Source organism: Cervus canadensis, chromosome 2, assembly GCF_019320065.1.
Source record: "Cervus canadensis isolate Bull #8, Minnesota chromosome 2, ASM1932006v1, whole genome shotgun sequence".
Lineage (NCBI taxonomy): Eukaryota > Metazoa > Chordata > Mammalia > Artiodactyla > Cervidae > Cervus > Cervus canadensis.
Window position 1 is genome coordinate 6,599,295 of NC_057387.1, and position 27,681 is coordinate 6,626,975.

The following is a 27,681-nucleotide window of genomic DNA, read 5'->3' on the forward strand; positions in this document are numbered from 1 at the left end:
GTGAGCCTCTCTGCCATTCAGATGCTACATCACATCCTCCACCATGAAACATGGGCCCCAGTCTGGGAGAGGGGTCTCCTCCCCCAATTGTCCTCCCTTTTGTACTCTCCTTCAGCCCTAGAGGACTCTTAGAACTGCTCTTTACATCTTGAAGGTCCTGTTTTGTTATAGCTTAGCAATTCTTCATAATCCTTCTCCTATTTAAACGCTGTGTGAGACCGTCTCCCAGTTAGACCCAGACTGACAAACCGCTGCTCTCCTCAGGGTCTTGCACAACGACCAGCAACACACATCCGCTCTCCACGCATTCTCTCCTCCCTTCCCCAGTTAGCCTTGAATAATTTATCTGACTTGCTCAAAAATCAAAGCATAGCTCCATGTGGAGGGTCAAAACCAGAATGTACTTCCTCCAACTTCTAATCATCTCACCAACTGCTTGGATCTTAATTAATGCCATTTCTGGGGAATGACTAGAAACTCTCTGGGGGTGGGGGATATACCTGGCTTGATCCTTTATACTCAAAACTGGAGAATTACTGCCAGTCTGGCTCCTGGAAACTTCAGGTTTGATTAATCTACTTCCTCTGGTTTAAAAAAAAAAAAAAAAAGATTTTTATTTGTTTGACAATCTGATCCCTAATATGATGAACATAAATGTCCTAGAGGCTTTTTAAATCAAATATGTAAATTCTGTCAGTGCCCAATAAATCTAAAAAGGCAGAAGACATCAAGGCAGGGAAAACTGTGATTCAAAAGCACAGTGACTTCCATAACAGTATAGCCACTCCAGTGCTATTTTTAAGCTTTTTTTTTTTTTAATGAGCATGCCCTTTAAATCAGAAAAGGTAAAATAAGCATATTAACTAAAGAAGTGAAGATAGAGGAAAAATAAAAACATGAAATCTTCATTTTCCAGGCTTCCCCATTTTATTCAACAGTCTCATCAGTGACTTGGATGAAAATATTAAAATTTCACGTAACAGAAAATGAAGAGGGACAGTTAACCTGTTACTAGAACCTGCTGTGAAGGTTTATATTGGGTCAGTTCAGCTAAGCTACAACTATGTATCTCAGCATTCCCTTCACTGTAGAACCACAGTGAGGACTGCTCACAACAGAAATTTGTGGGGATTTAGGAGGCTGAGATGAAGTAGCAATAATGCTCTGAAGGTCATTGCTCATTAGAGGCAGGAAAGGAGGTACTTGTGAGCTGTAATTTGCCCTCACTCTTCTGTGCCCCGTATCTGGCTCTCCTATCAGCCCTGCAGAACCACAGTGAACCGAGCACTGCCATCAGAAGCTGCAACTGCAGACCCAAAGGCAGCAGCCACCAAGGGTCACCAGCCTCCCACAGACGTCCATGCCTGTCCCCTTCATGATTCCACCCTAGCACACCTAGCATCCTGCACGCGCTGGCTTCTAACCCACACCAGGACTGGCTCATGACTCCTCCTTGGTCTTTTTCGGACCTTTTACTTCCTGGCTCCTGCCATTATTGTGTAGGTTTAAAATGTTAGTCGTTCAGTCGTGTCTAACTCTTTGAGACCCTAAGGACTGTAGCCCACAAGCATCCTCTGTCCATGGATTCTCCAGGCAAGAATACTGGAGAAGGTTGCCACTTCCTTCTCCAGGGGATCTTCCTGACCCTAAATCCTATAACAAATCCCTCATGCCATAACAGTCATAGTTATCTGCTTCCAGGATTCACAAGTATCCAAAAGTTTTGAATAATAGGTTCAAATGAAATGCATCTAATTTAACAAAAGTGTATGTAAAGTTATGTACTTAGGCTAAAAAATAAAGCAGAAAACTGCAGAAATAAAGAATGGGTAAAAAAATCTTGATTGAAAGCAATTACTGTGAATATCCTGAGGATTCTGAACAATTAAATCCACCACAATGTACGACTTAACACAGCTTGTTTAACACATGAATAAAACATAGTATGATCTAATTCTTAAAAAACAAATGCAAAATTCTGTATCATGAGGATAAATCTGTGTCTCTAAATTTACACTGGAACATTATATTAAATTCTAACATATTTTATGAAGAAATATGATGTTTTGAAATTAGGAAGTCTAGAAAAAATATGAAGAATGGCTTCAGAAACTTTAAGGAAATAAGATCAAATGTGGCTCCAGAGAAGAGAGCTAGGATAAATGGACAAAAATTACATAAACAGAGACATTTGCCTTCACTGAATGAAGAATGCCATAACAGCAAATACTTTGGAGAAATAGAGGCATCCTGTAATGGAGGGGAAATGAACCAGATGTTCACCATAGTACTTTAACCTCTTAAAGCTCATGACTGTAAAAGTTACATGCGGCTCAAGGAGAAGGAGTAGGGAGTTTGTACATAATGGATGCAAAGTTTAGAGTTATGAAAACATCCTGGAAGCAGATAGCGATGCTGACTGCACAACACAGTCAATGTAATGAAGGCCACTCGTTTGTATACTTAAAAGTGGACAGAATGGCAAACTTTATGTTTATACACACACACACACACATATATACATACACATATGTATATATTTCATCACAATTTAAAAAATGATTCTATTATTCTGTGTGAGGGATGCAAAAGATTTAAACTGAAACTCTGACTTAATAAAAACAAAAACTTCATTACTTCGTTATTACTTTTCATTACCGCAAAGTCATCTCTTTTAACTAGGAAGACTGTTTTTACCATAAAGGAATTTTCCTAACGTGAATGTTGCGATAATCAAAGGCATAGCAATTATGTATTCCTCAACAGTACTACTGAATCCAACTAGAGTGGTTCCTTAAGGGCAGGAAAATAATTATCCCCAAGAAAAAGCCCATTTGTAAATGTTACTATATATTATCATGATAATAAATGTCCTTATTGATGACAAAAGGGGACACACACAGTTTAGAAAAAAGTCCTCTTTCATCTACCCACAGCACACAGATATATACACACATGTACAGAGACTAAAACACAATTTAATACATGAGGGAAAAAAAACCCAGGAGGGGGGAAAAGTAACTAGGAAACTGGAATAGCACTAAGAAGACGTCATTCTTTTGTTAAAAAAACATAGGCTGCTGAATTTTGATACATCAGGAAGATACCCGCAAGACATCTACAACCAGAAGGTCTGCAGTATGGAGGGTTTTGTGTTTTTTTTTAAGGTGGGGGTTGGCCAAAGAAAAATTCACTTTAAGGTTTCTTTGATGTCTTCTACTCCCCACCAAAACCCATTTTTCTTCTTAAAAAATGAATGGAAAAAGATATACCATATTTATACTAATTGGGAAGGAATCTTTGAAAAAGAACAAAGTTGGAAGACTAAGACTATCTGATTTCAATGATTGTTAAGCTACCGCAATCAAGACACTGTGGTACTGGTATCAAGACAGACAATTAGATAAAGGGAACAGAATAAAGAGTTCTGAATAAACCACACAGATACGGATAACTGATTTTCAACAAAGGTACTTCAGTGGAGAAAGAACAATCTTTTCAACAAATGAGCCTGGAACAACTGGACATTCATTTGCAGAGCAAAAACAAAACAAAACTGCCCCCAAATTACTTTTGATATATTCCTCACATCATATAAAAATTGATTCAAAATAGATCATATACCTAAAGTCTAAAATTATAATGCTTCCAGAAGAGAACACAGAAGAAAATCTTTGTGACCTTGAGTTAGCAAAGATTTTTTTAGATATGACACCAAAAGCACAAATGATATAATATGAACTTCTTCAAAAGACACTACTGACATAAAGACAACCCAGACTTGAATAAAATATTTGCAAATCATATATCTGATAAAGGACATGTACCCAAAATTTATCAGGAACCCTCAAAACTCAACAAAAAGAAAGCAAAACACCTAAATTAAAAATGGGCTAAAAGACTGGAACAGATGCTTCACAAAAGATATACAAATGGCACATGTGATGGAAAGGTGCTCAACATAGTTACTCACTAGGAAAATCAAATTAAAACCACAATGAGATACTATATTATGCCAATATGCAGGGCTAAAAAGACTGATGATACTAGATGCTGGCAGAGATGTGAAGGAACTAATGGGACAATCATTTTAGAAAAAAGTTTGGCAGTTTCATAAAAAATTCAACAGGGGCTTCTTTGGCAGTGCAGTGGTTAAGACTCCATGCTTTCACTGCAGGGGGCGCAAGTTCTATTTCTGGTAGGGGAATGAAGATTCTGGAGTAGGCAATGGCAACCCACTCCAGTATTCTTGCCTGGAAAATCCCATGGATGGAGCAGCCTGGTAGGCTACAGTCCATGGGGTCTCGAAGAGTCAGACACGCCTGAGTGACTTCGTTTTCACTTTTCACTTTCATGCATTGGAGAAGGAAATGGCAACCTACTCCAGTGTTCTTGCCTGGAGAATCCCAGGGACAGGGGAGCCTGGTGGGCTGCCGTCTACGGGGTCGCACAGAGTCGGACACGACTGAAGTGACTTAGCAGCAGCAGCAGCAACTAAGATCCTGCATGCCCCCGCAACACAGCCAGTAAATAAACAATGGTGCAGCCAAAAAACAAAGAGACACACCTTAAAAGTCACTCTGAGATTCACCAACCAAAGAGATAACCATTTAAAATTCACTTTAAAAAGAAGCTCAGCATACACCTAACAAATAATCATTCTACTCCTGGGTATTCACCCAAGAAAAACAAAAACATATCTACAGAAAGACTGTATATCAACAGTTGTAGAAGTTTTCACGGTAACAGTCAAAAACTGGAAATCACCAAAATGCCCATTAAATGTGAATGGCTAAGTAAATTGTGCTATACAATGGGACGCGCTCAATGCGCTCAGTGGTATCCGACTCTTTGAGGCCTCATGGACTGCAGCCGGCCAGGCTCCTCTGTCCGTGGAACTTTTCAGGCAAAGGTACTGGAGTGGGTTACCATTTCCTACTCTGGGACATCTTCCCGACCCAGGAATCAAACCTGCATCTCTTGCGTCTCCTGCATTGGCAGGTGGATTCTTCACCACTAGTTCCACCTGGGAAGCTCATACAATGGGAAACAACTTGGTAATAAAAAGGGATAAGCTACTGACATATGCAGTGGCAAGGATATATGCTAAATGAAAGAAGCCAGACCAAGAAAAAGTAGGGGTATACTGTACTTATACTTTTTATTCTATTTATACAAAACTCAAGAAAATACAAACTCATCTCCAGTAACAGAAGGGAAATGAGTAGCTGTCTAGGGACTTTTGAGGAAGGAGGAAGGGAGATGGGGCAGGGAGGGATGAGAGGGAACAAATACACAAGGAAACTCTGGAGGGAGACGTATGCTTAGTATCTTGGCTGAGGTGACAGTTCTAGAAGTCAAATGTAATATGTCAGAATTTACCCAATTATTCATGTTAAATATGCTCAATGTTTGTATGTCAACTATACCTCAATAAAGCTACTATAAGAATAAATAAAAACAACAGCTTATTTGGGATATGAAACTTTGGGGAAAGTTTCTTCTTTCAAACCAGGAAAAGGCAAGATTAAAGTTCATGGCCAGCACCCACACAGATGTCACTTTTATATGTATATAATGCCACTGTAAAAAGTAAAAGCAAAAAACCAAGAAACTCTTCCTTTCATGAGGTGCAAATGACAGAGGTTTGTCCATTCAAGCCCCATTATGACACAACTTATTTCTGAAGCCTTTCCTTATCACTTTAGTAGAAAGTGATCATTCCCTCCCATGAATCACCATAACACTTACGTTAACTTAATTTTTGGATTATTAATTCAATACATTTATCCATCTACCCATCACACATTTACTAAATGCCTCATAGAGAACAGACATAGGCTTGGTGCTAGAAATACAAAAGTGAGTTGAACACAGCTCTTCACTGATAAGAGCCTCATAGCCTAGTGGTAAAAGATACATTTTTAAGTGGCAGTAACACATAACAATTATTTCAACAAACACAAGTACAAAGGAAACACAGAGAATGAAATTCACTTTGTCAGACACACTGTCTTGTACTGTAATGATTTGTTCAGTGTTCCATTTCCCTGCTTCACTAAAACTTCCTGAGAACAAGGGGCTTATTTTAGTCATCTACTAAATTACCTAGCATAGTACCCAGGGTAAGTGTTCTAAATGTGTATATTTGTTTGAATGAATGGAAACTCCATTTCACAGTTATCTCCTCTTTAATCTAGATGGCAAGGCCACCATAAATGCTGACTTCTCAGGTGAGTCCCAACCTTAATTCACTTTGCCAACCAAGGCAAGTAATTTGAGAGGAGATAAAGTAAGAACTTAAATCTAGAACCCCCAAATCCCAAAGGAATAGCTAATACCCTTTCCCCAGTGAGAAAAAAACAGGAAGGAAGAAGAGGGGGACAGGGCTTGACCAGCAGAGACACAGGACAGAAGGAAGACACACAGGGATCAAGAGTCTGTGTGGGTCCCAGCAGGGCCCTGGATGTGTGTGTGTCTCCATCAGGCACTCCTCTGCCCGGGGTACACATGGACGACAGTCATCTAGTCTCTGTAGGAATACCCGTCTCCCCGTGAACGCAATTTCTATCGATTCTATTTGGGACTTCCTGCTGCCCCAAATGAACATAACCCCCTTATCCATGCTCAGTTTCTGAGGGGGCAGAAAGGCAGAACAGACTAACTGTGGGAAATTATAAGCATAGGGTAATGGAAAAACACACTTCTCTCATTTTGATCAACATACATACAATCGTGAAATTTCAGTTAAAATATAACTGATACCAAATGAAAAGGTCTCAAGTTACAACTAAAAGAGTTGGATTAAACCTCAAGCAGAAACCCTTCAAAGTTCCCTTAGTGCAATTACGAGAAGAATTTTCCTCTCTAAAAGATATGGCAGATCTGCTTCTTGTACTTACATCTACAGAAACAACAGGTCTCAGGAGGGGGAAGGAGAAATTTATTTTTATTTGTCTGGACCTACCACCCCGACAGATGGCTCCAAGAGATGACCGGTGGACCCTGGAGACGGGGCTCTTACCTGTAGATAGGGTCCTGCATCACCAGCATCTTGCTCTCATCCCACGTCCACTCCTTTTTCTGCAATAAAAGAAGCTGTAAATGAATAAGTTAGGCTTGTCCTCAGCTACAGAACCAGGGCACACATTGAGCTACTAATGCTTATGCAAACACATGCGTTTGCTTCTGGCCTTGTTCCCTCTAAGAGGCCTGGAGTGGATTGCTCCAAATGGACAAGTGGAAAATGTCAAGTATCTGGTCTGATGTGTCTCCTTCAAGCACTTTAGGAGAGTGTCTCTCAAGGGTGCAGAGAGTAGGCAGGAGCCAAAGGGTCTCAGGGGACCACAGTCTAAATCACACTTTTGTGGAGAAGTAACCAGGAAAAAAGATAATACATCACTCCTGTGGAGCAGGAGAAGCAGGGAGAACAGAAGAGAGGAGTTGCCACAGAGACTGAATGATGCTATCAAATTCATGTGCAATGTGGACCCCAGCCTCCCTCCCTTAAAGAGCAGAGGGAAAGGCTGAATGCAAGCCTGGCAAGCTAACTAGTACATTTATAGTCACCCCAAATAGGATATTCACCTGGCTGTGAACCTAACCTACTGTGAACACAAAGGAGATGGAAGCTAAGCAGCTGGGGGAGTGGACAGGAACGGGGATGGAGGATGGCAGTGGGAGAGGATTCTAGGGCAATACTGGAACCCCAGACACCTGATAAAGTCAGCGGCACCCCGGTACGTCGGGGGAAGCAGCCACCTCAAGCCCTCAGGCGCACCTGCAGGGCAGGGACAGAGAATTCTGCTCCACCTTCACTGGCCTTTGTCAGGGGCAGTGCGTTCAGGACACCTGGGGGGAACATTCTTGGCTCTCCACGGAAGAGAACATGGGGAGTGGGTTCATTACCAGCTCGCAGGGTTGGAAGCCCTACACTCTTCTCGGCTGGGGAGTCTGCAGTCCCTTGTGACTCCTGGCAAGGGGAGCGTCTAGGCTGCCCATTCACAGTCTTTGCTGGCCTGGGGTGGGGGGAGCTTTTCCGTGTTTTCTGGCTGGAAGTTTTCTGCCTTGCTGGGCCTCCCCTTCCCTCCTCCTTGGGTTGGAGAGAAAGCAGGCTTTGCTGGGGTTCTGTGTCTGTTCCCACTGTCATATCTGGGTAGCAGGCTTCTTTGACTCTGAGTCTGGGATAAACGAGATGAAAACTAACCTCGGGGAACTCACAACTGTTTCCTTCCTTGTGTCCCCAGCCAGGCTGCCTTTTCTCCACCTTTCAGAATCTTAGGTTTGTTTTACAGATAATAGTCAGGGTTTTCAGCTGCACTTTAGCAGGAAGAATAGAGAAAAATGCACCCATCTGAAAAGTGGAAGTCTGGCTTGTATGTTTTTACAAAACTCCAGATGCCAGGGCTCTGGCTCTTTGGAGTCATTCATACGATGATGGTGTAAGCTTATGTGAGGCCAGTAATCTTTAGCTTTAACAAACATTTCAGGTGATTGTGATGTGACCCTAGGGTTGACAGCCATTTTTCTACACCAATGAAAAGGTGTAAATTGAAATCCCTAATAGGAGAATCTCAGCATACTTCCTCTGGAGTCTTGGGCTTTGCACAGGAGGGTCTCTTGACATTCTAAAGACAGCCAGCTGATGGGGATCCCATCGTCCCTGGCCAGGACCCGTTCCTGGTGTTACTCAATGAACAGCCACTGTGAGCTGAATATTGGGAGGGCTAACAAGTGAGGTTCTCTGCTCCTGAGGGATCCAGCTTCAGTGCGCTCACCATCAGGAAATTCTGCTCATTAGAGTCCTTGCTACTCTGTTGTAATTGTTCAAAGTTAATAGAAGAGTTAATAACTCAATGCACCAAAAAGCCCATAAAGGTCTGAGGAGCTGCCACACCCACTGCCCCTCCAGAGGAAAGTAACCTCAAAGAGGGTTCTTTCTGAGTGTGGGTGACTTGGCTTACGCTGTATGCAACTGATGAACCGTCCTTGCTAATCAGCCATGATCGATGGGGCTCAGAATCAGCGCCGCCTGCACATGAGCAAGGTCAAGTGTCACAGAGGGGCTGGCCAGACCTGCCCAGTCCTTGAGCTCCATGACGAGAAGACTCAGGTGTGCACGCTAAGTCTCTGCAGCTGTTTCTGACTCTTTACTATGCTATGGACTGTAGCCCGCCAGGCTCCTCTGTCAAAGGATTCTCCAAGCAAGAATACTGGAGTGGGTTGCCATGCCCTCCTCCAGGGGAATCTTCCTGATCTAAAGATCAAACCTGTGTCTCTTGCATCTCCTGCATTGGTTTCTTTACCACTAATGCCACCTGGGAAGCCTGAGAAGACCCAGTTCCACCCAATCAAATCCTCTCCTTGGAGACAATCAGGCCCTAGATGGAGCTCCCAGTAATGGTAGGTGGGTTCTGAGACCAGGTGTATAGCTTTCCTCTCAGGACTGCACCCCTGAGGAAGCATCGTGTGCCAGCCCACATTTCCTCCCAGCCTGGTATAAGCCTCTGCTGAAGGTGATCTGGGCAAGACTCTTCCTTGCAAGTCTAAGGAATGCAACTAATACTTTCATCAAAAGGAAAGAATAATGAAGCAAATAATACAGAATAAATATTTTTCTTTCTCTGGAAGATCTGAAGAGAAGGGCTCCCAGGACTCCCGACTCCCAGGGAATCTTATGTTATTTTATTGAGGAATATCAGAAGGGGCCACAGCAGGCAGAAAAAATACTTTCCTTTTTAAAGTGATATGAGTATCCGTATAGAAAATCCTGGCCAAAAAATAAACAAACATCTTTTCACTTACTAATTTTCTTCTTCTGAAAATTCCATTAAAATCCACTTAAGTAAAAAAGTCATAAAATCCCATTATATTTCCCTTTAAAGGTCTTGTAATAATCCTTGCATTACTTGTAGTAATCCTTGAGAAGGGGACCACAGAGAATATGATGGTTGGATGGCATCACTGACTCAGTCAACATGAGTTTGAGCAAGCTCCGGGAGATGGTGAAGGACAGAGAAGCCTGGGGTGCTGCAATTTCATGAGGTCACAAAGAGTCAGACACAACTGACCAACTAAACAACAACTACAGTAATCCTTGCATGAATCCATTCAATCTATGAAGGGATAAAGAAATTATCAAAATAACTCAAAGGGTTTGGAGGGTAGACAGGACTCACCAATGTTTCAGTTATTCAAAGAACCTGAGGCAAATATGGTTGGAGCATTTTAACCCAGTCTCCTCAAGGTCTGGATGATGTTTCAACACCTTGAGAACTAAAGGCTCTCTACTCCTCCCCACACAATGTATATCCTTCCTATGCCATCATCTCTCAAATAAGACCAGAGCAGTGCAGTTTCTTGAGCAAGGTGTCCCCATAGTTAATAGCCACTCAAGACTAGACTCAAGTTCTCCTGAGTCTTTGACCAGTGCTCTGGTATAATTCAGACTCAATGTATTATCTCAATAGCTTGAATCAGAAGGAGGTTCTGGATGTCTTAAAAATGACTTGATTCTTCTCTTTGCTTTAAACTTGTTTTAAACATCTCCTCCACTTTCCAAACTTTATAGAGAAAAAAAAAACAACAACAACAACAAAGAGATCATCACCCTTCTCCCTCACTTTTCTAATAGTCTTCTAAGGAAAAAATTTTCAGGAAAAAAATGTTTTTAAAGAGAGAAAGAAAAGCTAATGACCTACCTTAATGGGATTATAAATCAAATTTGGCTTCAACTGTGGAGGAGAGATATATTATTGAATAATAACTAGAGCCAAATTCAGTTTAACTGTCCTCAGAAAACTCAGAGCTCCAAAATATGCCTGAAACCACTCCTTTTTTAATGTGGTAGCTTTGGGAGGAAATTTTCAGTTTTGCTACTCTCTGTCCTCAATGAGATGTGGTCTCCAAAATATGCCAGGGAATGAAGACATTTCACGTTCAAACGGGAATGGAAAAGGAGGCGGAGGAGGGAAGAGACGAGGAAGAGGAACGGCAGGGGGACGCCCTCTAAAGCCCGAGGCACCTCTGAATACTTTTGAAGGAAAAAGCACCCTGCAGACAGCCCCGGGAGGACCGGCAGGACTGAGCCAGGCTGGTCTTCAGGCTCCTTCAGCCTGAGGTCCAGGCTCCGGAGGGCCCTACTGGAACCACTGGGAGCGCAAGCAGTGACATCGCTGAGGCCAACGAGCAAGGCCCAGGGGGACAGATCTACCTCCTCACTAGCTCCACAAGTATAAAGGAACAGAGATAAAAATGTGAGCGGGCGGAGCATGCTGATACCCTAGGGGCAGCCGTCCAGCATTTCGCCAACATCCAGAACTGGGGAATAGCTCGTTTTTCTTACTCTCTGTCCCCTCTGTACCTACAAAGGACACTTGTGGCGCTGCTGAGCCTTTTAAGAGAACTCTGAATTAGTTTATTAGCCCATCCCTCTCCCCGCCTCTCCCCACCCCAGCAGCCTCCCCTTCTGTTTTTTTCTTCTTTTTAAAAAATGTATTCCACACTCCAAGGTAATTAAAAAGTCATGAGATAGAGCAGCTTAACTTGAAGGAAGGTTCTGCTTCACATACTGGCTAATAAAAATTTTCTAGAGAAAGAAAGAGTCTGTCATACAAATGGAAATACACAGCCACCAATTACAGGAAGTTTAACTTACTCCAGTACTCTTGCCTGGAAAATCCCATGGACTGAGGAGCCTGATGGGCTACAGTCCATGGGGTCACAAAGAGTCAGACATGACTGAGCGACTTCACCTTCCTTCCTTCCTTCCTTCCTTAACTAACCCAGGGACCCCAGGAGCTGCATTCAAAATCCATCATTACGTGCACACAGGGACCCCACTCCCAGACAGTGACCAGTGTCCGTCGATTCTGAGTAGGCCCATCCTCAGGGACACAGGGATCCCCTGACAGACAATGAGAACTCCCTGGCGGCCCTGCCAAACCTTCCTCGGACCACACTGGAGCCTGAGACTTTCACCCAACCTGTCTTCCTTCCTTCCTTTGTGCTCCTTCACTTGGAGTCAGACCCACACTACACCTGACAGCTATGCCAGCCTTGCCTCCCTACTTTCTCCCACGGGCATTTAATCCTGTCATGGCATTTAATTGTTGGAGGACCCAGAATAACACAAAGTGAGAAAGTGAAAAAGGAAAGATACAGGAGAGTCATATTCAGCTGCTTCATTTTCTCATTCTTACTGGAAATTTCCCAGTTGATACAGAAGAAAAGTATTTTCTTCCACTTAAGAACTTTATATGCTGCTTTCCTAATACTATCAAAATTGATCTCAACTTTCAAGACAAACAATGAGGCTCAGGAAGCTAACTTACTCCCCTGCAAGGCCATCTAGTTCAGTGGCAATTAAAGCCCAACTTGTCTACCTCTAGACCCCACATCTCTTTGCTACTCCAAGTGACAGAATCAAAGGTTTTCACTCTCCACTGTCAGGAAGCCTTTCACTTTCAACAGAGAGAGAGGGTAACGGGCTTGCAGTGCATGTTTTTATAAGACTGCTGAATGAGGCGAGCACATCCTTAAGTACAGATTCTTCTCTTTCCTTTATCTAATAAGTGTAAATATCCAGTCCTCCACGAAAAGTTACAGCCATTCTGTTATTCCAAAATTTCCTGGCAGGGAGTGAAACCTGGTTCAGAGGTAGTCAGCCTGGAACAGTGCCAAAAACAGAAAACAGAGTCAGGGATATGGAACCCAGCAACGGATATGGCATCTTTGGAGGTCTTCCCTAGGAACCCAGAAGTAGAGGAAAACTCTGTACTTCCATTTATTTCCTATCCCACTGGAAATTATCAGGAAGCACACCACAAAATCTGTAACCCTTATTAATGTTCTTGAAAGCAATGGTGACTTCTTAAACAATTAAAAAAAAAAAGAAAAAACCACCTTGCAAAGGCCAAAGTAACTCAGCTTGGCAGGTTCCCCACACCTCCAGACAGAATGGGATTAGTCTGAAAACACAGCTACCACCCATCTTAAGGTATAACCCATACAGATCTAGAAAACACAATTCAAAACTGAAGCACTAATAAGCTCTCACACAATGCACAAAATCCCTAACATGCCTGTGTTAAAACTAGCAAAAAACATGGTAGAAAGAAGACTGGATTCAGTTTAGTCCCGGCTCTGACTGCCTGGGTGACCTCAGGACCATTTCTGGTCTACTCCTGTCCTCTGTTAGGGGATCAGACTAGAGCACTTCTAAAGATTGTTCTCCCAAATTCTGGTTTTATAATTCCAAGCTGTGTGTTTTCATAGGAATGAACAGTACTCTTGGAGCCGGAAACTAGTTTCCTTGCAATGTGATATCCCAGTGACAGGGTACAGGTTAGAAGTTAAAGACACTGGATTGATTAATTAGGCACCTCCTATAGAGCAGTTTTTCTCTAAAGGAGTCTGAGGAGACTAGTTCACACACAGCAACACGGTGACAGGAAGAACCCACTTGGGATCTGAACAAGACAGACCTGGTTCAAACCCCAACTTCACCACTGAAGGGACTTGAGGTCTCGGGCAAGTCACTCAATCTTCTTTTGCAAACCAAACCTAAAAATGGTACCTACCTCATGGGATGGATGTGCAGACCTAATAATTATACACTGCATCAAACAAAGCCTAGCAAATGGCAGGGGCTAAATTTCAGTGTTACCTATTATTGTTAGATGTACTTGTTATCATCTTAGTGTGTAATAACAATCAGGTGGCTCCCATTGGTCTTCTGCCTTCCCAAACAGATAAAATAGAACCAGAGAGAACACATGGTCTTTGCCCTTAATGGCTCAGAGCCTATGGGGGAAAGACACAAATAACTAAAATGCAATGCTATAGGAGCTATGATAGACCTATGTGTGCATATAGCTAATTTTGCTGGAAAGCTAATTAATTTTGCTAATCTAATACCCCTATGTATCCTACCCAGTTCCTTTAGACACAATAAATATCTGTTAATGAGAACAGCAGAGCCTTTCTAAAACAATGCTTTAGGGGATTCCAATACACTTATTGGTGTGTATAAAAAAAAAAAACACACAGGAAACAGAGGCCCTTTAGTCCTTTTGTAGAAAAATCCTTTGGATGAAGTTCAAGACTAATCTTCCTTATTCAGAAGTCCACTCCCTAGCCAATGGTGCTGTAGTGTGATGCCAGTACTGTAACAAATAATAATTATCATATACACAGAAAAAATCAGTACTTGGGCCTTGCTGGGAGTTGAAGATAATGTGCTGGTTGAGAAGCCACAAAGCAAAGCCAATCATCTTTGTGGCTGGGTTTATGCCACAAACACAACCTAAGATGCATAAGGGAACTTGAGAGTCAGTATCTGTTGGTGCCAGTTAAAGACAACAGCATTGTAGGCACATTAATAGAACCAAAAAGATGTTTTTGTTTCTCTTTACATCTCAATAAGAGATGATCCCAATATATTTGGCTATTGCCTGTGTTAGAATAAAGCATCTGATGGTCAGAGTCACTGAAGAAGTCCTGCTCATAATATAATGAAGTTAGCAGTTTCCACTGAGGCCTCTCTATGCCTAGGAAGGCTCTGATCCATGTTTTTTCAAATGGGAAGACTGATGGAATGAGAAAGAGGGAGAAGAACGTGACAGCCAAGAGTAGCAAATAAGACTTCATTTGATCCAACTGCTAAGTACTTAATTCTTCCTGATTTAATGACACCCTCATACACAAATCATATTCACTCACCCAACCAGCCAACAGCCACAGTCATTGGAAACACACTGCCTGTACCAGGCGTCCAAGTAAGTGCTGGGCTTACGGAGCTGGCCCCTGAACTTAAGCATTCTCTGCAGAACAGGAAGTCCCCGTAAACACTCTTCTCCCCCAGCCGGGAGCCACACCATCATTCAACAGTCTTGGACAGGCTACAGAGAGAGCAGCAGCTTGGAGGCTGCTTGGGGAAGTTCCTGACCTCTGAGGTTCCCATCCTGCCCTGGAAGTTCAGGAGACAGAAACTTTTTACACAAACCTATCTGGTCTCTGGGGTCTGCTTTCTTTGTAGCACAAAAGGTTCTCAAAAGCCTGAAGAAGCACAGGTGACCTATACATACACACACAAGCCCCTAAAAGCATCATTGCAGAGTCGGTACAGAGTAACTGAGCCGACAAGGTTAAAGTGATCGCCTAATCCAACTCATTTAAGAAGACTTGCTTAGAACCACATAGCCAGGAGGTAAGAGTCTGGACTAGAACCTAGGTCTTCTCCTCTCAGCTGAGGGCTCCTTCCGATGTGCGACACTGACCTAGTAAAAAGCAACAAGCTCTTAGCAGGAGGAGCGGACTCTTTCAACACTTTTATTGACCAGTACAGCACACACACAGTGAGGCTATACCACACGGTGCCCACGGCTGAACATCAGCCACGCCTCTTCCCACACTCTCAGCCACCTGGCAAGGGCTCCAGTCCTTATCACTGAGATGTGCCGACTGCTCCATTTCCTTGGAGAGAAGCATGGCCTGTCTACACTTGGCCCCTCTCTATTCTACAAACAGACACACACACACACACACACACACACACACACACACACACGGTGTCAGCATACTCAGATACCAGAGGACAGTCACGTGGGAATAAGATGACAAAAAAGGCTGATTGCTATTAATGTGCATTCATCTGTCAGAACCAGTGTAAAATGAACCCTGTGATTAAAGGCGTCATCCAAATCACAACCACGGCCTGAAAGGGCCGAGATGGGAGGGGCTCCCCTTTCCCAGGCCTGGCATCAGAAGAGTCACGCTGAGGAAAGACCTGTTGGATCAGCTGTTCTGGGCCGCTGGAGGGGGAGCCCACACTAGAGGTTACCGGGGATAGAGTTTCAGAGTGAGTCACCGGGTCCCAGAGACTCCAAGACACTTCTCCAGCTTGGTTTTCATGTACTCGGTGGAAGGAGGCTGGCTTCTCTGCCAGGCGACTCTGCCTCACACAGTTGTCCTTGCATGGTATGTCATCTCGGGCAAAAAGCTTAGACTCTCTAGCCTCCGTTTCTCCACATGCACGATAAGCATGACACCATGTTTGGTCCATGATACACAGGAGACAGGTGAGATGGGAAATGAGACTGTCCTCTAAGGGCAGAACCACGAACGCACCCCATACAGATCAGCTCAGACGTATACTAAGTTACCTGAAAGGCACAGAAGAGGCCCCAGGACAGCAGGCCTGGGAATGTAACTAACTGCAAGTATGCAGAGATTACATGAGGCAGAAGTGTATGTTTACTGGCGAGGTGGGGAGATGCCAAGACATTCAGCCACAAAAGCCAGAGGTCAGAGTCACGAAGGCAAAGCCTGGACAGTCTGTTGAACAGACTCTAGGAGCAGCATGTACCCAGCAAGGTCACTCTGAACATCCGGTTTACTATGGAGCCAGAGGCCAGGAAACACTCCTGTCACACAATCAGCTGACTTGCTCCATTTCTGTGCTCAGGGAGCGACCCTCTAGTGACGTGTCTTCTCACATCACGCGCCTCTGACAGAAGAATATGCTTGTGAGGCTAACGTGAGTACCTGGTCTGGAACACCGTATCATGTCTCAAACTGAACAAAGGACCTGATTTCTGGTTTATACATCGGCCTCTTTTGAGCTTTGTCAGTGTGAGTTAGTATCCTAAGGTCCATAATTTCAAAACCTATGAGTCTGAGTTTCAGACTCTGAGAGGCTAACAAATCGGCCACTGGTGAGGGAGCAGTTTAGTGAGGAAACTGTCTGTGTGGTGAGTTCCCTGAAGGGATGAGGTGCCATTAATGCTGACCAAGTGAGATGTCCAGATGACTTTTGTAGCAGGACTGGTGAGGAGATGGGACGATAATGGGTGTGAAAGCATCTTGCAACCTGAAGCGTGTTCACAAATCACAGCTACCACTTTATCAGGTGGTACATGAGAGCACCAACCCATGAGTCACCCCTCACGTGAAGGGCAGAGAAAAGCGAACTGACAACACAGGATCAAAGCCAAGCTGGGGTTCAGCCTGGCTGGCTGAATCACGAGCTTGGGTGCATTGGCCCATTTTTCCTCTGAGGATCTCTCTTGCTTTTCAATTCACATTGGTCATCATCTGTAATTTCTTTAACAGGGGCACAGGGATCCCACTGACCTGATAGGCCTCACTTATTCCAGTAACTCTCCTCAAGAACCTCTGAGAGGACAATATTCTAAAGACTGTCTCAAGGCTAACTGCTAGGTACACATATGTGGGGTGGAGGGAAGGGGCAGAAAAGATCCCCAGGGTAAGAATACAATGGGGACTGTTGTCCCCACAGTGTAAGTTTATGAAGTCGGGGATATTTAATAAGCTATTACAAATTCCCTACTACTTGTACATTTTTAAGGAGTTAATTCTTTATAAACAGTATACCATCTTCTATTTTCTTCCTATAAACTTCCAATCTCACAGCCATAAAACACTTTCTAGAACCACCCCTGGAGATATTTAGGAAGCATAAGAGAATGAGTTTGAGTTTTATATGTGGGAGATCTTTGCAAATGTCCAGCTGTCCAGAGAAAAAAAAAAAGGGCTGCCTTAAGAAGTGGTAGATTCCTCATCACTGGAGAGGTCCAGTCACACACTAGGGAATGTCTTTTGGGAGGAGGACAGAGAAGATTTAAATCCTTGGATTGGCAAGACGACTACAACTTGAACATCTACCCCCTGCCTTTCCTACTTCCATGTATTTATCTTTTAATACCTCTACATATTATGTACCTACTACTATGTATTAGTATTTGTGTTTACCGTCCATAACCCCCAGGCTCAAGGTCTGCCTTGAGTCCCACTTGAACTAAGAGCAATGGAGAAAAGTGAAAGTGTTATTTGCTCAGTCATGTCCGACCCTTTGTAACCCCGTGGACTATAGCCCGCCAGGCTCCTCTGTCTGTGGAATTCTCCAGGCAAGAATCCTGGAGTAAGTTGCCATGTCCTTCTCCAGGGGATCTTCCCAACCCAGGGATCAAACCCAGGTCTCCTGCATTGCAGGCGGATTCTTTACCATCTGAGCCACCCAGGAAGCCCCGAGAGCAATAGAGGCTTGGAAGCAAAGGCAGCTCACGATGTCTATACATTAGTACAGATGCTGCTACACCAATGGGTATAAAACAAAGGCCTCAGCAGAGTCTAGAAACAGGAAAAAGAAAGTGCTTCTCCTCACACATTGTCCATCAACCAAGCCCTTTTCCATTTCTTTCTGGAAACACATACACTCTCCCCTCTGACTATTATGCGAATCTAGCCTTTCCCAGAACATCTTTCTCCCACAGCACATAAAATGGACACAAAACAGCCTAGTGTTTAGACAATGTACACTCACTTGCTGGCCTCTCCCCAACTCAGAGGATGGCCCATCACACCGATACGTTCCACCCACTGGGGTCACACCCCAGCCTTCTTGCACACTGAACAGTAGGTATGCTGAGTCTTGAGGGACTATTCAGGATGGGACAACTGCTTAGGAAGCCTCCTCTCACCTCCTCCCCCACTGAACCCTGCTGAACTTGAATTTAAAGCATTTCCCAAGATCAAGACTCAAAGGTAAAAGTATCGAATTGGGGAAAGGGGTGGATGCAAGGATGCCAGGAAATGAACCTGTCACCCATAGGACACAGGACTAAGCCAGCCAACTGGCCAGGCCTTTGGTCCTTGCCTTCTCTCTGCTCCAGCTACAGCCTCTCCACACTGCTGCTGGTTAGAGCAGACCACCTCACCAGATAAGGGAAGGATTCTGCCCCGAGAGCAGCCTAGAAAGAAAAGCTACCCCACGCCCGTCTACCCTGCGTCTCTCTTCACCAGAGTTTGTGGTTCAGAGTCACTTACCTTTTTCTTCTTCTTCAGAATCACTTTCACTCCATCCACTGAAACCATAATGCTCACCTTCTTCTTCTTGATGTTCTTGGCTTTAAACTCATACTGCAAGTGAGAAGAGAACAAAGAAGCGCAAACCAGTTAGAGCCGGTCATCTGCACAGACCCGGAGAGCCCGTGACCTGGAAAAGAGGGCCACGGATGGGGGTAGGGAGCTGCTGCAGTTTCTGGGGACATGAAGCACCTCAGGGGATGTAAAAGCAGGTGGATGTCTGTAGGCAGGGGCTTGGCGATACTTGGGTTGGAACAGGGGCTCTGAATGGTCACTGGTGTCACACTCAGCTATCACACTGGGCCATGCGAGTGGATCTGATCTATTCTATCAAGATGAAAACAGAGCCTACTTTGAGAATCTCATGAGAAATCCAGACCCTTCCCTCAATAAATCATTCTGACATTTAATGACTTTCATTGTCAGTCAAGTTTTCCTTGAGTCTACCCAAATGCTGCTGAGACTCTATTCCATCCTCAACGAAGATTAAGAAGAGCTGGAATCCATCCTCAGATCAGGATTTTTAATTTCTTAAAGATCATTATGAAATCTAAGTTACTCTCTACAAGGTCAAGTCCCAAATTCCCTTATCTGTACGTCAGTCTTCAGATCTACCCACTAGTCTGAAACATTCTAGACAGTATTCTAAAAAGGATCTGACTACTGATGGTTACAAGGGAGGGCATCACATCACAAGCCCTATATTCTAAACTTCTATCTGCAGTCCTGAACAGGCCTGTTTCAACCACAAACTACACTGCTGATGAATGCTGGCCTTCATCCTCAATCCCAGATATTCTTCTATTATATTTCTCATTCACAGCCATTTCTTAAGTTTGTGCAGGTAGTCAGAATGGTGCTATAACTCTATATTTTCTTCACTGAACTTTATTCTAAGCACTTATCCATTTTCATCTGGTCCCCATCTTGGTATCACCACCTAGCAAACTTACCTGCCCAGCTCTCTAATCAAACATTTGGACCAGAGATTTAAAAATAATAATACAGGACCCAGGGCCAAAATGTCTACTCCAACCCATAGGCTCTATTCTCTGGGACCTTTTATACTCAAGACCCTTCCCCACCATGCCACCACCCGAGCTTGGTAAAGTACCACCTCCTTGCCTGTACATCCAAAACCTATTTCTACTTGGTATTTTGAAAGACATGAATGTAATCCACCCTAACAAGATAAAAACATAACTTATCTTGAAAATCTCACAAGAAATCTAGAACCTTTCCTCGGCCATGCTGTTATACTCTGATTTTAAGAACTCAAATGAGAGCTTCCTAGCTGCCTGTACTTGATCCCTTCCACTGAAATGTCAGCTCATTTTCTTGTTCTGTTGCACAGCTAGCTCTGATGCCCCTTGGCTGTCTGCTTCTTAGAGATAAGGACAAGACCCGGCTAACTGAGGTGAAGTATTTTTCTTCACATCATCAGGGCAGGTTCCGGTTTACTGCTGATCTGAGTCTCTAGGTGATAACAACATAAATCACTCCCCAGCCTGGTGGTTGCGTCTCCTACCCTCCCAATCACTCTATCCTGTCAACAGCTGTCCTTTTCACCAGGGATCCTGAAAGAAGAGCAGCAGACACACAGGAGAAAGAGAAAACATCAACTTCAGACTCTATTTCAGAGTCTGGGAACCCAGAGCCAATCAAGAGGAATACAGTGAAGGACAGGGAGACGTGCTATCTGTATTGGAGTCTGGCTTGTGAGACAGCCTTGGTCATGTTACAAATTGCTAAGTCAACGGCTGCAAGCTGGTGGAGGGCAGAGCTGCGTGATCAGCACGCAACGCAAAGCACGGCTACCATCTGCAGGGTGTTCCCCCGACTGCAGCATTCCGCTCAGGTGCAGCACTAGATGAGCTGAAATTATCTCTGGGTGGGAGAGCCAGCATGAGACTCTGTACGTCTGCTGACTTTGGCCTTGTGCCCACTGGGAGCTGTGAACCAGCTCCATTTCCTGCCACACCTGCGTTTACCCCTGCTTGCAGGCTTTCAATGAACACAGTCTTTCAGCTGTGCCTCCCTTGGAAACAAATCACTACAATCACAGCTGCTCCTGCCAGGAGGAGGAGTGCAGAGGGGTGTGTTATGAGCTCAGGTGGGAGATAAGGGCTTAAGAGTCCAGGAAACACCCGGAGGTGGACAAAACCTGCCCCAGACAGGTCAATCTCTGCCTGCTTTATTGTCTTTGCTGTCGTCCAGGATGCCACTTGCACAAGCTCCACACACTCCCTTCTTTCTTCTTTCCAGCAACAAATCAAAGTAGCGAATATTAAGGGCTTCCCTGATAGCTCAGTCAGTAAAGAATCTGCCTGCACTGCAGGAGACCCAGCTTCAGCTTCAATTCCTGGGTTGGGAAGATTCCCCTGGAGAAGGAAATGGCAACCTCCTTTCAGTATTCCTGCCTGGAAAATCCCACGGGCAGAGGAAACTGGTGGGCTACAGTCCATGGGGTCGCAAGAGTCAGATACAACTTAGCAACTAAACCATCACCTCTGCAAGGCACGATGTCACTTCCCCGCCCTGGTTCTAGACAGCATATTATTGCCGGCTGAACCAGACCCATAAATGGCTTCTATTTCCAGAAAAATATGACTATGTCGCTTTATTGTTTGGTCCATGGTCCTATTGGTTTCATTCTCTTTGGGATTTTTTTAAAAAATCAATATCCCTGCCCCCAAACCAAGGCTGGCAAGAGGCGCCCAACCAGCTCTTGGCCTGTATATCTAAAATCTAAACCATTTCCATAGTTCGTACTTTGACAACCTTGGTCATGTCTTTAATACCCTGATCCTAAGAACTCAAAATGCAACTAAACATTCTCTTTGGAGTGGAAAACAGCCTCTAACTCGATCACTGCCATAGCTGCAGATGGCTCTTCTTTGGTGTGTGGGCACAGGACAGCATGGAAAAGCATGACCTAGGGACTGCACTAGACTCTCAGAGACAGGGATGACACAGGTGCTCCCCCGCATGACAGCTGCCGGGTGCTCCCAGCAGTGCTTCAGAGTCGAGGGGGGCGAGAGAGGCAGGAACAGGCTTCCGGGCCCCATGGCAGCGGCCAGCATGGACTGCCTGAGCGCTGCCAAGGCTCATCGGCTGGACCCACTCTGCACCCACTCCACACGTCTGGTGGGTGGATGTCTCAAACCCTTTCCAACCAGAGAACAGGTACTCAAACTGCAGTTCTGTTGAAAACCAGGGAAATGAAATCAAGTGTCTGAAAAGGTTCAAATCTTTATTATCATAAAACCATTTATTTATATGGCAATTATACTTCAATCGGACAGTCATGTTATTATGCTCACCAGGGGGACAGAAAATGGATTTTAAAGAGAGAAGATGATAGGAGTGGCCAGGGGAACAGAGAGAAGAGGCTCACAAGGACAAGCTCTCCTCGTTCTCAGACTGCACTATTCCAAGGGGTAGGCAGGTCCAGGAGGAAGCATCTGTGTTCTGCCGGGTAGGAACCTAGTCTGCCCAGGTTTTGCCAGGGGCCAAAGAACAAACAGGACTGCTGGTGCCACCGTCTGCAGCCCAGGCCAGCCTCCCACAAAGCCTGTGCCAGCTCTGAAGTCTGTGCCAACAGGCCTGGCTCTTCCCCCAGCGCAGCCAGGCTGACCTGATCTATTTGCTTTGCTAGTCAGAGCCCCACCAGCAAGGACAGATTAAGCCCGACAGGACCTGACCTTTTAGGAAACAAAACATTACAAGCCCTGGAACACTAACCACTGACTAGAGAGACCAAGTGTCTGGGTTCATAAACAAGAGCCTGGGGACCCTGTGTGGGAATAGTGAGCGTGCTGTGCCAACCAGTGAGGCCCGTGAAGGGGAGGCTGGGTAGACGGAGGGGCCCAGATTCAGCAGGTGCCAGGAGTAAACACCCAACCAGGGACGTGAGTATGAACGTCGGCTGGACTTCAGAGAGCTGCCAAAAGAACAGGTTCTCTCTGAGGCCCCAGTGCTTCCTTGTCCCCAGCTCCTAGGGCTAGCTCCTAATCCTGTGTGTCTCCAGTTCCAACTACAGGGTGTCCAAGAAGGGGAAGCAGGAGGTCTGTAACAGAGGTGGGTGTTAATGAAGGGACGGGCCCAGCCCTGCTGTACTGCAGAAATGAGTATTAATGACAATCACTTTCTTAGGAGTCAGGGGAAGCTTGGGGCTGTATAGACAGACAGACAGACAGACACACACACACACACACTCACACACATCCATTTCCACAAAAATGTCTAGCTCCCTGAAGAATCCTGGATTTTTTTAATAAGGATCTTTGGTTCTTCAATTACCTTGTCTACAATTTACCAAGTGATGCACACTCATCAGCTACATAGGAAGCTGATCCTCTCACTCTTCTCCATAAAATTTCCTTTGCCCAGCTCCTTCCCACTGTCCCCGCAATGCTTCCACTTATGAATCAAGGTGCTACTTGACCGAGAGAGGAGATTTAGTTTGCAAACACAGATAGTGATGTTCTTGCTTGGCCAAGCCCCTGGCTGATAATCAGCTGTGTTTACCACCTTTCTAGAATAAGTCTTATGGCTTTGCTTCCTGCGACCGACCACAGAAAATTTCAAATGAATTCTGGTAGTGCAGTTAGGCATTTTAATCACATTCTGCCCACAGTCTCGGGTTCAAGAGTGCAAACACATCTCTGTAGCAAAACTGTAAGCACTTCAACCAAAGGCACCATCTTATAAATGGTTTGTAGAAAATCACTTTGCACTTAAAGTTGGAAAGTTTAACAACGTACTTGAGTGTGTGCGTGCTCAGTCAGTTCAGTCGTGTCTGACTCTTTGCGACCCCATGGACTGTAGCCTACCAGGCTCCTCTGTCCATGGGATTCTCCAGGCAAGAATACTGGAGTGGGTTGCCATGCCCTCCTCCAGGGCATCTTCCTGACCCAGAGATATAACTTGTGTCTCCCGTGTCTCCTGCAGTGCAGGCAGATTCTTTATCTTCTGAGCTATCGGAAAAGTCCCGATTCCACCTACATGAGGTACCTAAGAGTACTCAAATTCACAGAGACAGAAAGTAGAATGGTGGTCATCAGGGGCTGGGGGAAAGGGGAGAATGAGGAGTTAGCATTTAAGGAGTACAGAGTTTCAGTTTTGGAAGAAGAAAAGATCTAGAGATGGACAAGGATGATGGTTGCACAGTACAAATGCTGTAGGTAGATTTCATAGAACTGTGTGTTTAAGAATGGTTGAAATGGAAAATTTAAAGCATATTTTACCAGGAGAATATAAACATCTGAAAACACTGTAACAAACACATTTCTTCTCATGGCAAGTCCACTTTAATTCTGCTTGTGCAAGGACATTTCTGTTACTCTCCCACATGCAAGTCAAACATGCCATACTTTCCCATACTTCCCTGTAACTGCATTTGCTAATGTTTATGTCCAGAATGCCCTCCCCTCACCATCCACTTGATGAACTCCTGCTTATTCTTAAATTATCTGCTCAGCCTGCTCCACAGGGAAGCCTTGCAGGTCGACTCCCACTTCCCATATCCTCCCACAGAACTACACCATCAACTTGGCTGCTTCTGCCACATGTGAGCCTCTTCTATCACTCACCATTGATAGGTTGTGGATTTCCCACTAGGCCAGGCCCTTCTTGAGAGCAGGAAACATCTTACACATATTTGTGCCCAAGAATACAGCAGCAGGACACAGGAGGGTGATAAATTAATGTCAAATAAATTAATGAACACAGCTGACAGTGGTTATTTACCAAGCCTGAGAAAACATAACACTGTCTACAAAGGTAAAATAAATCTCCCATAAGTTAATTAACTGATTAACAACTCAAGTTATTAAAACCTAGGTTCCATTCCATGGGTATAAAGACCGTAAGAAGATCTGCTGCTGCTGCTGCTGCTAAGTCGCTTCAGTCGACCCTGTGCGACCCCATGGACTGTAGCCCACTAGGCTCCCCCGTCCCTGGGATTCTCCAGGCAAGAACACTGGAGTGGGTGGCCATTTCCTTCTCCAATGCTGGAAAATGAAAAGTGAAAGTGAAGTCGCTCAGTCGTGTCCAACTCTTAGTGACCCCTAAGAAGATCTGACTTTCTTTAACTCTTTTAAACTCCACAGCATGCTGGTAAGTACCTTATCTTTTGCTTGATCCATACTTCATTAAGTGAAATAATTTAGAGCCTCCATCATTGGTCAAGGCTGTTCTCAATCAACTCAGGTACAGAGGTAACAAATCAACGGGATGGTCATGCAGATGAACCTCTGTTCTCTGGGCAACCCAGCTTCCCTAAGATCCAGCCTATGGAGCCAGAATGTGAAGGACAGGGCTGCCCAAAAGCATCCATGCAGTCCCTGACACTGCTGTGTGGCTCAGTAACTTGTACTGTTCATTCCCATGAAACCTCAGAAATTTGAGCAAGACAAACACCAAAGCTGGTACTGAATCCACATTCTAGAACACCTGAGGTTTTTTGGAATACCAGGTACGGACATTTAGTTCCTATCTATCAACTTCAAGCCCAACATAACTTATTTTAGCAAGACATATCACTGAAAGTTGGGTGTAAATAAAATCCCCATCAAGTGCACATTGTTTAAAACAAAGCAGAGGAGCTACTTTTTAAAGAGAGGAATATTCATTGCCATTGTAACATAAGTGTAGAAATTACATATTCACCCAGTTCTGTAGACCAGGAGGTCTCAAACTTGTTTTAAATTCCTCTTGGGATACCTGATAAAATGGCAGAATCTGTATCCAAAGCCAGACCTCAGAGACGCTCACTCAGCCAATCTGGGATAGGGCCAGAAGTTGGCTGCTGCTGCTGCTGCTGCTTTTTTTAACAGAGGAGGCAATACAGATCACATTGTTCACAAACATTACTCTGGTCCATAGAAGCATACTACAAGAGCTTTTACATATTTTTATTTGTATCCAGAATTGCCTTAGACAAAAATCAAAACATCTTGATTATATATGAAAATACTATATTTTAAGTGCAGATGCCATTATAACAATTAAAATACAGATTCTTAGGAAAGCACCACTGCTATTTACAGTTATCCATTTTCTAAATCAAAGGCATTAAAATGACAAATATTATGCTGGGAGGGAATTACTCTGGATGGTAGATATCAGGTGTTCAGACATTGTGTTTTACATGTTTTGTATCTCGGAAACATTTTTTACATTAAAAAGTATTTTTACTTTACAAATATCTTTTCAAATTAGTACTAACATTACTGACACCCTGATAAATGGTCAAGAAATGGAGTTCACTCATAGAAAAAAATACAATAAGAGAAAAAATACATATAGATGCTCAATCTTACTAATCAAAAGGCAAATCAAATGAGATTCCATTTTAATGTACCAAACTGTCAAATATTTTTACAAAATGATAATTGTCAATTGTAATGAGAATACGATAGGAAATAAATTCTAGTGAGGGTATGATAAGAGAGATATGTATATACTACTGCTGGGAATCTAAACTGGTACGACTTTTTAGGAGAGCAACTTATAAATATCTATCAGTCCTAAACACGGCTCATACCATTTGATCTCAGTACTGCCATCAACAAATTATCCTAAAAAAACAGTCACAGACTGGCACCAAGATCTGTGCTCAAGGGTTTTCAGCGTATCAGTTATGCAGAGGCTGAAAAATATACACTAAAATACAAATGAACAGAAAAAGGAATTTCTCCTTCTTTCTATAAGCATCTTCCATGTTGGTGTGAAGGCTTTACTCCTACTTACTAAGTAAGTTAGAGGAAATTTGAAATTTGTCCTCTTAAGGCAATTTTGTCTACTTTGGTTTAAGACAGTAGTCCTCAGGATTAACACATTCTTCTTTTGGATCATCTTTTAGGATATCCTTTCTTTTCTTCCCAAGAAGATCCAAGGTCACAAATGGCATGAGTAATTTAGAAATTCAGTCTGAAAGGCAGGAGAGAAGGTAACTTTCCCAACTTTCCATGCATGCATGTCTGCTCAGTCACTCAGTCACGGCTGACTCTTTGTGACCTCATGGACTGTAGCCCACCAGGTTCCTCTCTGTCCATGGGATTTTCCAGGCAAGAATACTGGAGTGGGTTGCCATTTCCTCCTCCTCCAGGGGATCTTTCCAACCCAGGGATAGAACCCACATCTCCTGCATTGGCAGGTGACTGATTCTTTACCACTGAGTGACCTGGGAAGCTCTCCTCTTAATACGGCTACACTGGCTACTGGTATACATTGTCAGTTTTTTCTTCTTTTTCATTGAATTGTAATTAGCATGCAATATTATATTAGTTTCAGGTGTACAACATAGTGATTCTGTATTTTCATACATTATAAAATGTTTACCTTGACAAGTCTATTTACCATCTGTCACCATACAGAGTTATTCCAACCTTATTGACTATAGTTCCTATGGGGGCTTCCCTCATAGCTCAGTTGATAAAGAATCCGCCTGCAATGCAGGAGACCCTGGTTCGAGAAGATCCACTGGAGAAGGGATAGGCTATCCACTCCAGTATTCTTGGGCTTCCCTTGTGGCTCAGCTGGTGAAGAATCCACCTACAATGCAGGAGACCTGGCTTCAATCTCTGGGTTGGGAAGATCCCCTGGAGAAGGGAGAGGCTACCCACTCCAGTATTCTGGCCTGGAGAATTCCATGGAGTATGCAGTCCATGGGGTTGCAAAGAGTCGGACATGACTGAGCGACTTTCACTTCACTTCATTTCACTTCACAGTTTCTATGCTGTACATTACATCCATAATGTGACTTATTTATTTTATAGCTAGAAGTTTGTA

The 27,681-nt window shown here is 44.0% G+C and overlaps 1 protein-coding gene across 2 annotated transcripts in view; it reads right to left on the reverse strand.

Annotated features, from left to right (window-relative positions):
• C2H1orf226 (chromosome 2 C1orf226 homolog) overlaps positions 1–27,681 on the reverse strand; it is a 343,732-nt gene that overhangs the window by 86,931 nt on the left and 229,120 nt on the right. Inside the window, exons 3-4 of one of the 2 annotated variants that reach the window (XM_043450834.1) lie at positions 18,847–18,939; positions 7,025–7,083 (exon numbers count right to left, since the gene is read on the reverse strand). In XM_043450834.1, coding sequence (XP_043306769.1) covers positions 7,025–7,083; positions 18,847–18,939 — 152 coding nt within the window. Of the gene's footprint in view, positions 1–7,024; positions 7,099–18,846; positions 18,940–27,681 lie in introns of both variants that reach the window. The other variant, XM_043450824.1, reaches the window with a different exon arrangement.